This window comes from Podarcis muralis, chromosome 4, assembly GCF_964188315.1.
Source record: "Podarcis muralis chromosome 4, rPodMur119.hap1.1, whole genome shotgun sequence".
Taxonomy (NCBI): domain Eukaryota; kingdom Metazoa; phylum Chordata; class Lepidosauria; order Squamata; family Lacertidae; genus Podarcis; species Podarcis muralis.
This window is the reverse complement of record NC_135658.1, coordinates 38,902,867-38,917,819: the sequence shown is the minus strand read 5'-3', so window position 1 is coordinate 38,917,819 and position 14,953 is coordinate 38,902,867. Positions and strand designations below refer to the sequence as shown.

At 42.7% G+C, this 14,953-nt stretch overlaps 1 protein-coding gene across 1 annotated transcript in view; it reads right to left on the bottom strand.

The window, feature by feature from the left end:
• Positions 1-5,262: 5,262 nt before the first annotated feature.
• CD96 (CD96 molecule) overlaps positions 5,263-14,953 on the bottom strand; it is a 28,935-nt gene continuing 19,244 nt past the window's right edge. The window contains exons 9-12 of the mRNA XM_028726741.2: positions 14,409-14,498; positions 11,903-11,995; positions 8,426-8,549; positions 5,263-6,400 (exon numbers count right to left, since the gene is read on the bottom strand). Coding sequence (XP_028582574.2) covers positions 6,229-6,400; positions 8,426-8,549; positions 11,903-11,995; positions 14,409-14,498 — 479 coding nt within the window. The 3' untranslated portion in view covers positions 5,263-6,228. The remainder of the gene's footprint in view (positions 6,401-8,425; positions 8,550-11,902; positions 11,996-14,408; positions 14,499-14,953) is intronic.

Genomic DNA, 14,953 nt, shown 5'->3' with positions numbered 1-14,953 from the left:
CCTTGAATGAAGGATTGGAATCTGGAAGCTGAAACTTAATAATGACTTCAACCTAGGTGTAGCTAACACACTGGCTACATTCAATGAGGCTCCTTCAGGATAAATGGCAGGTTATAGAAAGAATGAATGAACGTCAAACCATTGTTTGCTGCTGTAATTAAGCCTGAGGAAGCCTTAGTTTCATGAGGTCCCTCATCCACTTTCTCAGTTTTGCAGTGACACCCTTCTGCCGGCAAACCACAGTGGCATGTGTGTGCTTGTGTGTTTATATGGAGGTGTTTACCTCATACGCAGGGCTTTTTTTCAGCCAGAACTCACCGGAACTCAGCGTTGGCACCTCTCAGGTGGGCGCCATTGTTATTATAAGAGAACAAGGGAGGTGTTGATGGAGAATTCCATCACCTCTTTTTCTAGAAAAATAGCACTGCTCATATGAGCCCACAACTGCCGCCTGGAGTGGTTAGGTTTCCACACAAGTTTACTACTGCAGTGACCTAAAATGATTAGGGCAGTTCTTGAACTGCCACCACCAGTGTTTTCTGGGTCCTCTAATTATATTGGGTGTTATCCACTGAATAGACTTAAGTCTTGATTTCAAGGAATCTGCTCTACAACTTTGTATGGCTATCACCCAAAGATAATTAAAATAACAATTCACCACTGAATTGGAGTGTGATTGTATTCTTCTAACTTAAAGTAAACAACAAAACAAGGAAACAAAGTAAACAGAACAGAGAAGAAGGTTTTAGTTCAATGTAATTATTGCAACAGTTCTTTGGGATCACCCCCTATAGAACTAAAGTGCAACATTGTGTTTCTGTCTTAAAAAGGTAAAGGTACCCCTGCCCGTACGGGCCAGTCTTGACAGACTCTAGGGTTGTGCGCCCATCTCACTCAAGAGGCCGGGGGCCAGCGCTGTCCGGAGACACTTCTGGGTCACGTGGCCAGCGTGACAAGCTGCATCTGGCGAGCCAGAGCCGCACACGGAAACGCCATTTACCTTCCCGCTAGTAAGCGGTCCCTATTTATCTACTTGCACCCGGGGGTGCTTTCGAACTGCTAGGTTGGCAGGCGCTGGGACCGAACAACAGGAGCGCACCCCGCCGCGGGGATTCGAACTGCCGACCTTTCGATCAGCAAGCCCTAGGCGCTGAGGCTTTTACCCACAGCGCCACCCGCGTCCCGTGTTTCTGTCTTACTTTGAATGTATTTTTACATGATTAGGAGAGCTTATTAGCAAACCTCTTGACTTCCTGCCAATAAAGCTCTTGGGAGCTATGCAAGGGGAAGAGTAATCAGCTCATATTCACCAGGGATCAAATCTCAGATGAAGATCAATGTGATATTTTAATTTCATGCTCCTTCTTCAGGGAGTTTCTGTTATGGATGGATTGCACATGTTTGGCTGTGGGGAAAAAAAAAAAAGATTTCCAAACCAGTCAAACCAGTCTAGAAATCTCGTTTGTTTTGTTTTTTATTGTTTTAACCTCACAGGCACATTTGGAAGTGATGGTAAATTTAAAATGACTTTAATATTTTTGGAGGGGACATAAACTTTTCTTCTGAACAATCACCATGCTTGGCTTCTTACACCGGAGTAGCTTTTGAAAATGGTAGGTTGTCTTTATAAACAGCACACTACTAAGAAAAGACAGAAAGAGAGGAGGGAAATTTGAAGCGATAGCTTCACCAACTCACCGTCACCTAAAATATAGATTTGAGCATTTACTAATTAAGACGTTTTCTAGAGCATAAGAAGACTTGTAGGGGAAAACAGTCTAGTATTTCCCAATCTCAGCAGTCAGGAAATCTTACTTTGGTTTCGAAACCACAAAGTAGCACTGAGTCAAACAAGGCAAAATCAGCAGACAACTTTTTGACGTAAATGAGTCTTTCCCATTAGCCGTCTCTTGTTTAAATAGTGGAGTTGCAAGACCTGTAAATTAAAGGTATAGTGAGAAAAGGGTATTGAGAAAAAGGTAGTTTTAAAACCTCCGTCCTGGATGCTTTTGAAAGAGCAGTTTCTCAACACTTGTCCTAGCTAACTTGGGGCACACATCCCAGCTAACCAAACTAGATGTGGCATTAATTTCATTCAGGAATGCAAGTGTGTGTGTGTGTGTGTGTGTGTGTGTGTGTGTGTGTGGTTTGTTATGCAAACAGCCTTTGTGGGAAGCAGCTGAGCAGCATTGGGATTGGAGGTGAGAAGGGAGAGTTTAATCCTTTCTATCCCAGGCAAGGTCCTGTTAAAAAAAGGGGGGGGGCTCTCTGAAGCCATTTTCATTTCAAGGTAAGCCTCCACTGATGCCAGTGAAACAGCTGTTTGAACATCAATTCTATTCACGCAATTAACATCAAATATGATTAATGTCAAATCTAAACCCTCAGCTGTTTCTTGAAATCTTCCTTTACCCACCCAGTTCACACAGCTCTGCCAACTACCCACACCCTAAACCTTCAAAACTGAGGTATTATCTATGTCACCTGTCTGTTTTTAAAACATAGTGTGCTTTATTAATGAATCCGGAAGGCGAAACGGCTTGCCTTGAGCCTTGGAAATCACATGCTGTTCCAACGTTCTGTTGATTTACAGGATGTGACGATCGTCATTTGCTGGGAAGATCACATCACGATCAACATGAGTGGCTCTGCTAGACTGCTTTCCTGATGCACTGCTAAGATTGCCACGTGCCCCATGCTAGCATTCCATAAGTACCTATGCATACCATTGAGAGATTCATTAGATGGCTTCATGACTGAACAAAACACCTGATGTGAGCTACAAGCTGCCTTCCAAGGAGAACCCTGGAAAAGTTTCTCTTGAGCAGCGTGCAGTCATTTTTTGCAGTCATTTAACAAAATTTTGATACCACTTGATTGCAAGAAAGCCTCCAAGTGGCTTACAGAAATATGAAGTATTTTGATTTTAAAAAATAGTTAAGATTGATATTTAAAAAATATTCAAAAGATTAAAATCCACAATAGCTAACTAGAAGTAAAACACATGCAACTTCTGCATGTCTGGATAGGCTTGGCTAAACACACACATATTTAAGCAAGTACAGTGGTACCTCGCGTTAAGAACTTAATTCGTCCTGGAGGTCTGTTCTTAACCTGAAGCACTTTAGCTAATGGGGCCTCCCACTGCTGCCGTGCCACCGGAGCACAATTTCTGTTCTCATCCTGAAGCAAAGTTCTTAACCCGAGGTACTATTTCTGGGTTAGCAGAGTCTGTAACCTAAAGCATATGTAACCTGAATCGTATGTAACCCGAGGTACCACTGTACTGAAAAGAGTACAGCCAAGGCACCTAATGTCAGGAGGCTGGGAGTTCCAAAGATCAATTTTTTACAACAGACCCTCCAAGTGTCCCTATTTTCCAGGGACATACCTAATTTAGAGAAGCCGTCACGGTTTCTGATTTGATCCCAGAATGTCCCACTTTTCCTTAAAAGTTAAAGGTAAAGGGACCCCTGACCCACTTTTCCTTAGGATGTCCCTATTTTCATTGAAGAAATGTTGGAGGGTATGGCATTATCTGACCCCCAATATTAAAAAAAAAAACTTTAATCTTTTATTATGTTTTTATATATGTTGGAAGCTGCCCAAAGTGACTGGGCAACTCGGTAAGAAGTCTGGGGTATAAATAGTAAAATTATCATTATGGGATGGGACATCCCTATTTTCATCAAAGAAATGTTGGAGGGTATGTTACAAGCAGTGGCGTAGCGTGGGTTGTTAGCACCCGGGGCAAGGCAAGTAATTTGCGCCCCCTAACCCGTGGATTTGTGCCCCCTAACCTGTGGATTTGCGCCCCCTAACCCATGGATTTGCCCTAACCCCGATGTTGCGCCCGGTGTGGCTGGCCCCCTCTGCACTCCCCACGCTACACCACTGGTTACAAGTGCAGAGTCCGTATTATGCGCCATCTGTAACAGTACCAGTTCCACAGAATAAAGTTGTCAAGTCGGCCTATGTGAGGTGAGGAGACCCTGCAAGTACAGAACACAGTCTATCAGGACGGTTACATCTGTGACAAGACAACTTAATTCTCCTAGTGCATGGGTAGGCAAAGTAAGGCCCGGGGGCCGGATTCGGCCCAATCACCTTCTAAATCCAGCCCACAGATGGTCTGGGAATCAGCGTGTTGCTTTTATTTAAAATGCATCTTTGGGTTATTTGTGGGGCATAGGAATTTGTTCATTTCCTCCCCCCCCCCCAATATAGTCCGGCCCCCCACAAGGTCTGAGGTACAGTGGACTGCCCCCCTGCTGAAAATGTTTGCTGACCCCTGTCCCCTAGTGGTTAAAAGATTAAAGGTGATGGCTCTTAATGATATCTTCTTGGCTCCCTACTCCAGTTTTAGCCAAATTATGACCCCACCTCTGATAACTTTCTAAGAAACAGTAATTAATCATGGGATATCACAGAATATGAGGGGGTGGCCTCCCTCTGATCCTCTGGAATAGGAACACCAGTAACCGTGGAAGGCTCAGTATTCTGTGTCATTTGAAAATCTGAGCGATCTGATTGAATGGCTTTATGCAAACACTTATAGGGTCATGGAATTGTAGGGTTGGAAGGAGTCACGAGGGTCATCTTGTCCAACTCCCTGCAATGCAAGAATCTTTTGAGAGCCAGTGTGGTGTAGTGGTTAAGAGCGGTAGTCTCGTAATCTGGGGAACCGGGTTCGCGTCCCCGCTCCGCCACATGCAGCTGCTGGGTGACCTTGGGCCAGTCACACTTCTTTGAAGTCTCTCAGCCCCACTCACCTCACAGAGTGTTTGTTGTGGGGGAGGAAGGGAAAGGAGAATGTTAGCCGCTTTGAGACTCCTTAAAGGGAGTGAAAGGCGGGATATCAAATCGAAACTCTTCTTCTTCTTCTTCTTTCACCCAATGTGCAGCTCAAGCCCAGGGATTAAGTGTTTCATGCTCTACCGACTGAGCTATCCAGACTCAAAATATGATTAAAGTTAAACTGGCAGCTGCTTTCACATTTCCTTAAAGACTAATCACCAAACCATTTCAGGGTGACTTTATCTCAAGCCTCCTAAATAAAATGAGGTAATCTATCCATCTGCAAGACTTCCTAACAGCATGCCTAATCGTGTCAGAAGTAAGTCCTATTGAATTCAATGAGCCTTACTCCCAGGTAGGTGAGATGAGGTTCCCAAATTCAGTATCACTTTCCACCTTATAGCAAACATACATGAACTGTGGTTAGGGGGAAAAGAATAAATCCATTAATATTTAGCACTCATTTAATTTTATTTTAAATTGTATTTTTAAATTATGATAATAAACTTAGCAATTACGAGATTTGGAAACCATTTGGCAAATATATTATTTGCATCCTAGTATCAGAGCTTTTCAGATATGAAGTTCACAAAAGTCTAGCTACTGTTGACAGAAAATCAGAGGCAAATTCTGGTATGGATATTGTTCATCTTTGGTTTAAATTCGTACATTAAAAAAAGAAAAAGAAAAAAAAGGAAAATGTCAACTACTCAGCCTACTTATCTCTGTTTATATCCACAAATCACTTATTTTGAAACATATTGCATATTAGCAGATTTAGCAGCTGTTTACATTCTGGGTTATCACCATATTATGGGAAACATTTTATATGCAAAAATTAAGCCTACAGAGCCACCTTCTGGTCCTACATAGTTACTACAGCATTATTTTTTAGCCGTTTATTATCCTAAAGTGCCTTTAAAAACATACACAAGACAGTGTTTGGAAAATCAAAATACAAGGGTAATTTAAAATTGCATGAAAACTACATTAAAATTCTGATTCCCAAATGCCTCACAGATTGCATAATTATGGCATTTTCCAAATCATGGGACAAACAAGAAGGAAGAATAAATATGTATCTGCCCAATTTGTGTCCCCCCCCCCTTTCTTAATGGCATCTCAAAATCACAAGGCAAGCTTAGAGATAAGGAGATCTGGAAATCACCTGGCAATGATTTCATTCAAATTCTGACGTTAGCGCTTTTCAGAGACGCTGCCGTTACTATGCACTGAATCCAGACAAAGTAGAATGGATATGATATGGATGTTACACTTAGGTCTGATTTATACTTTACTTCCTGCAACACAACCACTTCATGCTTCCTCCACAAGCTGCTCAACATTTGCATTATTTTCTGACCACGTAGTTATGCTATATTGCAGCTTTCGCATCCATGCAGGTTTAAGCAGTCTAAATTTCCATGTGGCTCACTGCCACTGCATGCCTGTGAGGTTCATACGATAAAGACTCGTATTATCCTGGAAGGCTTCAGGCCCATTTTCCTGTTCATTGCATGATGAGTACATTCCCTCTAATTCTTGAATAGAGGTGTATTTAACTGGAGGAGGAGGTGGCTTGAAAGACGGCGGTCTGTTCAGACTAAAATGAAAAAAACAACACCCAGTGTATTTAAAAATAATATGCAGCAAAACACAACAGCAACACACAATAAAATGGTAGAGAAGGTAAACAAAATTAAGAAGTCGTCCTTCTGAGGAGAAAACAACCTCATACATAAAGTTTCTGGGCAATATACAAGGGCAGCCCCACATAGAGCAGATTACAGCAATCTAGTTTTGAGGTTGCCAATGAATGGACTACATTAGCCAGACTACTCCAGTCCAGAGATGGGTATAGACAATGCTGATAATCCTAACCACAAAGGTCACTTAGGTCTCTGATGGCAAAGGTGCATTGAAGGCTACCCCCAAGTTATGTGTGTGCTCCTTCAGAGAGCATGCAAGCCTCGGTCCAGTATATCTGAAGGAGCATCTCCACCCCCATCATTCTACCCAGACACTGGGGTCCAGCGCCGAAGGCCTTCTGGTGGTTCCCTCACTGCAAGAAGCCAAGTTACAGGGAACCAGGCAGAGGGCCTTCTCGGTAGTGGCACCGCACTGCGGAACACCCTTGCACCAGATGTCAAAGAGAAAAACAACTACCAGACTTTTAGAAGACATCTGAAGGCAGCCCTGTTTAGGGAAGCTTTTAATGTTTGATGCATTACTGTATTTTAATATTTTGTTGGAAGCTGCCCAGAGTGGCTGGGGAAACCCAGCCAGATGGGTGGGGTATTAATAATAATAATAATAATAATAATAATAATAATAATAATAATCAAGAACAAGCGATATGAAAATCTGTTAAATCTCAAGTTTCAGACCAGGGCAAAGAGGTGCATCTTCAGCATAAAACAGAAACTACTCAGGCACACCTCTGTGGGGAAGGAACTACGCGGCTTAGGGACTGTCACAGAGAAACCCCAATTTGGACACCTTCTGAGGGCAGTGGAAACCCCTCCTTCCCAAACTTCTGAGGGCAGTGGAACTATCAATCTTAACATCTGAGAAGGTCTGTAGGGAAGGAAGTGGTATTTCAGATGTTTGTGAACTAAGCTGTTTGGGGTTCACTAATGGTGAGTACCTTGAACTGGGTCTGGAAATGAGCTGATAACCCATGCAGCTGTCTTTAAAAACAGGGTCTATGTCAGTTCCAAATGGAACCAGCAATCTGACTGCTGCATTTTGGACCAGTTGAAACTTCTAAGTCATCTTCTAGAGCAGCTCCACATAGAGCATATTGTAGTAGTCTGGTTTATAACTATGACTTGCCCAATCCTGTCCTTGTCGTGCACAATAGTGGAGGTCATGGATAGATATCTCTTTTATGCAAAATGTTACACTTCATTACAGTTGACAGGAGTTGGAATTGCTTGCATGATGCCGCACACTTCTGTGTATATGTAATTACAAAAACCGCTGAGGATTTCAATAGGGATGCCAGCAGGAAAAGTTGTTTTGTGTCTTATTCACCATGTTCCATAAGTATCTGTGATTCTGATGGTGTCTGAAGAAATTAGCCAAGGTTTTACACAGCACCACTTTTATTGTAGTCCAGTTCTTTATTGTGATCCAACTGGGGCAAGTCAATGGGATGCCTTGAGATGTTGCTGGATTCCAACTCCCATCAGCGTCAACCTGAATGGCCAATATTTAGGGGTTATCTGCATTATGCAGATTGGTGCAGATGCACTGAACATGCTCAAGTCCCACTGTGATCAATGGGGCTCAGCAACTGCAATTTCAAGAATGCTAAATTACACACCATCCTAATCAGATTGCAAATCGCAGGCATGCATGAAGCTGCTTTATATTGAGTCAGACCATTGGCCCATTTAACTTATTGTCCACCGTGACTGCCCCCATCACCCCAGGTTTTTGAGACAGGGGTCTTTCTCAGCCCTTCCTGGAGAGGCTGGGGACTGAACCTGGGAGCTTTTCCATGCAAAACAGTTGTTCGGCCACTGAGGTATGGCCCTTTCCGAGTGCTTTCGTTGGGGATTTATTTCACAACAGCACATTTTGTATTAGCATGCAAAATGCCAGGAGGGCATGTACTACTTACATTTCTCTTTGATACTGACACCATTTTCTGACTCCCAAAATGAATAAGCATGTGCATAAGAGAAGCAGAACGGCTACAACTGCTGGCCAGGGGAAGGAAGTCTTTCCTGGACTAGTTGCAGTACCTGAAAAATGAACCTCAGCTATCATAGGCAAAAACAATACAACTTCAAACAGCTGCTTTCTCCTCCCCCATTTCTAAACCAAGGGCTGATTCAGACAATACATTTTTCTTGTCAACATGCGAGTTGTACCTGGTAGTCACAATGAGAAACAAATTGTGTGAAATTGCTGTTTGCAAGTAAAGCAGCAGCGCTTGTTCACAGCAGCTGGCAACCGAGGGGCTATGAGTCTGAGGTTCCTCTAGTGGAGCTGTTAATTGAACATTCATCCTGATTTGATTGCACAATGCATGCATGACGGTTATGCAATGTCCACTATTTAATGGGCATTCCTTCTGATGTGTTTGTGCAGAGGCTATACGACTTCCCGTCAACCAACCAATATCTATTTCCTTACAGCAAAATGTCTGGGTTTCTTTTTCTTTTTTAAAGCAGATTTGTTATGATAGGGTATTTTAATCCTTTTTAATTTCACAAATCTGCATTTTTGGTATGCAAACGAATCCCTCCCACGAAACAGTGACAGTGTGGAGGTGACCCTGGAAACTGCGACAGCCATATCTGCTTTTGACTGATTGACACATTAATACACATCTCAATCCTTGCAGCTTTGGAAAGGTAGAAGTGCCAGTTAGCTCTGTGAAACAGAAGCTTGAGACATATGAAGTACTGTCTGAAGTAGTGTCAAGATCAAGGAAGCCTTACTCTGACTGGTACTCTGACTCTCCAGATTTCAGACAGGGGTCTCCCCCAGCCATATCTGGAGATGTAAGGGATTGAACCTGCAACCTTATGGGTGCAAAGCAGATGTGATAGGACAGAAGGTTCTGTTTCTAAGCAGGCAAACCATCCCAATGGTTTTCAGTTTCACAGTCAAAACCAGCATCTTGCAGCATGCCTAGCAAGCAATAAAAAGTTGCTCTGAGCAACTAGTTCCCACTCAGGATGTGAGTAGCCACATCCTGCAGTTTCAGTCTTTCAAGGCAACTGCATGTATGTCAATAGAAGCATTTGGGAGGAGCTGCCCAAGCGCTCCTTTGCCTGTTGTCCTCTGACAAGGGGAAAATAGAGGCTTTTGCTTATCTCTGCTCTGCTCTAACCTATATTTTTGGTGTTGCCCTTTCTGCCCACACAGAAATTCTCAGATTGGTCTCAGAGGAGTGAATGGTGCAAAGGGAAGAGCAAAGAACAGGAAGCCTAATTTAGTTTTGTATGACTGCTCAGGTGGTTACAAATGGCACTGTGAGACACTGACATATGCAAACTAGTGGCTGTTACTTCTAGCAAAAAGAAATGAGGCAAATGTAAGATGTTTCTCTGGAGCACGTACCATGGCATAATGGTCACTGAGGATTTTTAATTTGAGTCAAAATAAGAAAATCAAACACACGCTTGTGTCTCAAATTGTCTGTCGGTTCACCGGATGTATGTTTCAGACTTATGAAATTGCTCTTGGCGGATATGCTTAGAGTTGCTCAGTGCCACTTTTAGGGCTTATTTGATTGCATTCACTGGCTTTTGTTAGGCTGTTTTATTTGTTTTTGTTCCAAGTACATTGTTGTATTACAATTCAAAAATATCACAAAAGCTGTACAATGTACACACACATACATAATTGGTATGCATTAAAAAGAACTGACCAAGAATAGCACATGTTTCCTGATTAAGAAAGGGCAATTTATGCACAGATTTATATCTACAAAGAGCAATTTTTGCATGAGATTCTGTGCTATTCATTTTTCTGCATGTGCTCTGTGACAGATTAGGTCTCCCAATAAAAAAAACAACTCATAAGGAGCACCCACTGCTTCTGTACCACATACACAGTCCCAAATGAATGGTTAGTACTGGTGGTGTTCAAACAGCCCACTCCATGCAGACATCTAATATGTGGCTGCACCTCCAATAGTGTACACTCTGCTGGCACCATCACCCTCTGACGTCCATGTGTGACATTTGAAAGAAAGCCGGCCAACGTATGTACAACTGTATAAGCATGGGCTCGCCATCCAGTCAGCTGTCCTGTGAACAGTTTTTAACTGAATGGAGAGCCCATGAGCTATACTCATGTGGGCTCCCGTTTCAAACTCTATGCTGAGCATGTGGACAAGGAAGTAAAAAAAAAAAAAAAGGTAAAGCACCCCTGGATGGTTAAGTCCAGTGAAAGGCGACTATGAGGTTGTGGCTCTCATCTCTCTTTCAGGCTGAGGGAGCCGGCGTTTGTCCACAGACAGCTTTCCAGGTCATGTGGAAAGTCCAGGTCATGACTAAACTGCTTCTGGTGCAACGGAACACCGTGACGACAACCATAGCACATGGAAATGCTGTTTACCTTCCCACCACAGCGGTACCTATTTCTCTACTTGCACTGGTGTGCTTTCAAGCTGCTAGGTTGGCAGGAGCTGGGACAGAGCAACGGGAGCTCACCCCGTCGGTGGGATTTGAGCCTTCTGATCAGCAAGCCCAAGAGGCTCAGTGGTTTAGACCACAACGCTACCTGCATCCCAGATAAAGAAGATAGGAATATGGAACCCATGGTACTGGAGGTGGAGACACCAGGCTCAACCTGGTCCTCCCTCCACCCATTGCATGTATGCATAGAAAAGGCCATTTGAATGCTCTTACTGCTAGATTTAATGGTGTTGTGGTGGAGAGCCAGTATGGTGTAATGGTTAGAGTGTTGGACTAGGACCTGGGAGACCAGAGTTCAAATCCCCACTCAACCATGGGTGACCTCAGGCCAGTCACCATCTCCTAGCCTAACCTACCTCACAGGGTTTTTGTGAGGATGCAATAGGGAGGAGAAGAACCATGTACACCACCTAGAGATCCTTGGAAGATAAAGGTAATATATACATAGATGATAGATAGATGATAGATAGATAGATAGATGATAGATAGATAGATGATAGATAGATAGATAGATAGATAGATGATAGATAGATAGATAGATAGATGATAGATAGATAGATAGATGATAGATAGATAGATAGATAGATAGATGATAGATAGATAGATATAGATAGATATAGATAGATAGATAGATAGATGATAGATAGATAGATAGATGATAGATAGATAGATAGATAGATAGATAGATAGATAGATAGATAGATGATAGCTAGATAGATAGATAGATAGATAGATAGATAGATATAGATGATAGATAGATATAGATAGATAGATGATAGACAGATACAATCATTATCATCGAGGGTTGAAGGGTAGGATTTAAACATGAATCCCCTTCATATAATTCTCTCACCTAAGAGATACATGTTACCAGAACCAGCACTGGAAAACCTACTAGATCTGGGCCCAAATGAAGTAGGTTTAAAAAAGAATCAGTAACTCACCTGTGCTTTTAAACTGGTCCTTTATTGTGGATGAATTATCATGGCTAGTCAGAGGGGTTTCTTCAGTCACTCTTCTGGTGGAGTTAAGATCACCTTAAAAAAACAAAAACCCAGTGATCCCCACATGATATGTTACAGAAACTTTAAATTCCTATTCTGAAATGTTAACCATCTTAGCCTTTTGTTTATCTTGATGATAAAATTGTAGCCAACTAGATAATTTCCACTTTGAAAAGGGCTGAAACTGGCATCAACATAAATAAAACAATCTTAAAAGCTCAACCACACCCCAATGGGTTATAATTAAGGGCTAATTTGTTTTGTTCCAGGCACTTAAATTCAGTAATGCACACACACAAAAAGCATGGAAATGGTAAGTTAAGGTACCTGCCTTAACTTTTGTACACGTAAGCATTAGCGCATTCTCTAGCTGCACATTTTGTGCTCACTTGTGCCTGAACCTTCATATATCCAAATGCATATGATGCCATGCAATTAATTTTTATGTATATGCTTGCTCATACACAAAGGGAGACCCATAATGAGCACCCAGTGCCCCTGTAACAGGTAAACACTTCCAAATCAATGGATAGTACTAGAGGTGTTCAGGTGACCCCTTTCATGTGTACATCTAATGCATTCCCTCTTCTTCTTTCTTCTTCTTTGGCGATCACTCGTAGCCGAGTAAATTGTCTTCCATGAACACGGTTTTAGCAGTAAGTGACTGTGGAGGCCAGTTCTGGATCCAAACGTCCTTCCACAGTGGGGTCATAGGTTTCTAGGCGGGAGTTGATCCTGGTGAGGGTTTGCCAAGCGTGCCTTCCTCTTAGCACCTTTCTCCCTTTCATCCTGAGTTCGAGTGTCTTCAAAGTCCATGACACCTTTGGTAAAGGCTGTTCTCCAACTGGAGCACTTGCAGGCCAGTGTTTCCCAGTTGTTGGTGTTTATACTACATTTCCCCCCAATTTGCCTTGAAAGAGTCTTTAAACCTCTTTTGTGGATCACCAGCATTACACTTTCCATTTTTAAGTTCTGAAATTTGGAAGATGATAATCAGGCACCTGCACAACATGACCACTCCAATGAATTTGATGTTGAAGAATCATTGCTTTGACACTGGTGATCTTTGCTTCTTCCACTCCACTTGCATCACGCAAGGTTGGAGGATGGATGGCGGCTAACAGATTGAGGTTGAATCCTGACAAGACAGAAGTACTGTTTTGTGGGGACAGGAGGCGGGCAGGTGTGGCGGACTCCCTGGTCCTGAATGGGGTGACTTTGCCCCTAAAGGACCAGGTGCACAGCCTGGGAGTCATTTTGGACTCACAGCTGTCTGTGGAGGCGCAGGTCAATTCTGTGACCAGGGCAGCTGTTTACCAGCTCCATCTGGTAGGCAGGCTGAGATCATGCATCTAGTTATCTCCCGCTTGGACTACTGCAATGCGCTCTAAGTGGGGCTACCTTTGAAGGTGACCCAGAAACTACAACTAATCCAGAATGCAGCAGCTAGACTGGTGACTGGGAGTGGCCACCGAGACCACATAACACCGGTCCTGAAAGACCTACATTGGCTCCCAGTACGTTGCCAAGCATAAATCAAAAGTGTTGGTGTTGACCTTTAAAGCCCTAAATGGCCTCAGACCCAGTATACCTGAAGGAGCATCTCCACCCCATCATTCAGCCTGGACACTGAGGTCCAGCACTGAGGGCCTTCAGGCAGTTCCCTCACTGTGAGAAGTGAAGTTACAAGGAACTAAGCAGAGAGTCTTCTCGGTAGTGGTGCCCGCCCTGTGGAACACCCTCCCACCAGACGTCAAAGGAAAAAGCAACTACCAGTCTTTTAGAAGACATCTGAAGGCAGCTCTGTTTAGGGAAGCTTTTAATATCTGAAGGACTATTGTATTTTAATATTTTGTTGCCAGCCGCCCAGAGTGGCTGGGGAAACCCAGCCAGATGGGCGGGGTATAAACAATAAGTTGTTTATTATTTCTTCTTCTTCTTCTTCTTCTTCTTCTTCTTCTTCTTCTTCTTCTTCTTCTTCTTCTTCTTCTATGTCCACAGGTGATATCTGATGGGGACTCCAAACATATCCAGCTGTACACACATCAGCTCTCCACCCAATACATAGCCCTGTTTGCGAACCATTCTCAATGGAGAGCCGATACGTACATATCTGAACTCTTGTGGGCTCCCCCTTCAAACATGGTGCTGAGTACCTATATGGACAGTGAGGGAAGGGTTGCTGTGACACTGGAGGGAGAGACACTAGGCACAACTGCTTCCTCCAACACACATTTGCTGTATTCACAGAGAAGGTCATTTGAACATCCCTACTGCCATAATCAATCTTTACGATCATGGAGATTTGGGGAGGGGATATTTAAGCATGAATCGCCTTCCTTTAACCCCACACCTCCACCCAAGAGATCAATGGAAAGATTTCTAGAACAGGATCAAAAAGAAATGTTTGCAGCAATATCCATCTGAAAGAGAAACAGTAACTCACCTGTATTATTAAACCAGTCCTTCCCAGTGGAGGAAAGATCAAGTGGAGTCAGTGTGGTTACTTCCGGCTCTCTGCTGGTGGATAGATTCCCTTTAAAAACAAATCCAAACCAACACCCCCAACATGATATATATTATACTGGCTTGATTTCCGTGTTCTGAAATTGTAACAATCTTAGCACCATTATTTATTTATATGATAAAAAATTAGCCAACTAGATATTTCAGTTTTGTAAAAGGGCTGCTGTTGGCATCAACATCAAGCAAAACTAAAACATTGGTTAAATGATGAAGTAGTGAGTGTAAGATGTCACTCACTGTGTTATATCTCAGGGTTGCCATATTTTAAAGCGTGAAAATAAAGACACAAAAGTTGTTGAGTTTTGTTTTGTTTTGCCAAAGTTGTTGCGCTTTGGGCAAAATTGAAAAATAATAATATTTTTGAGATATTTTTAAGAAAAATCAGCAAAAAAAAGGACACAGGTTGCCATACATCCAGATTTCCCCAGATATTTTTTGCCAATTTCTGACCACACACTGCTTCCG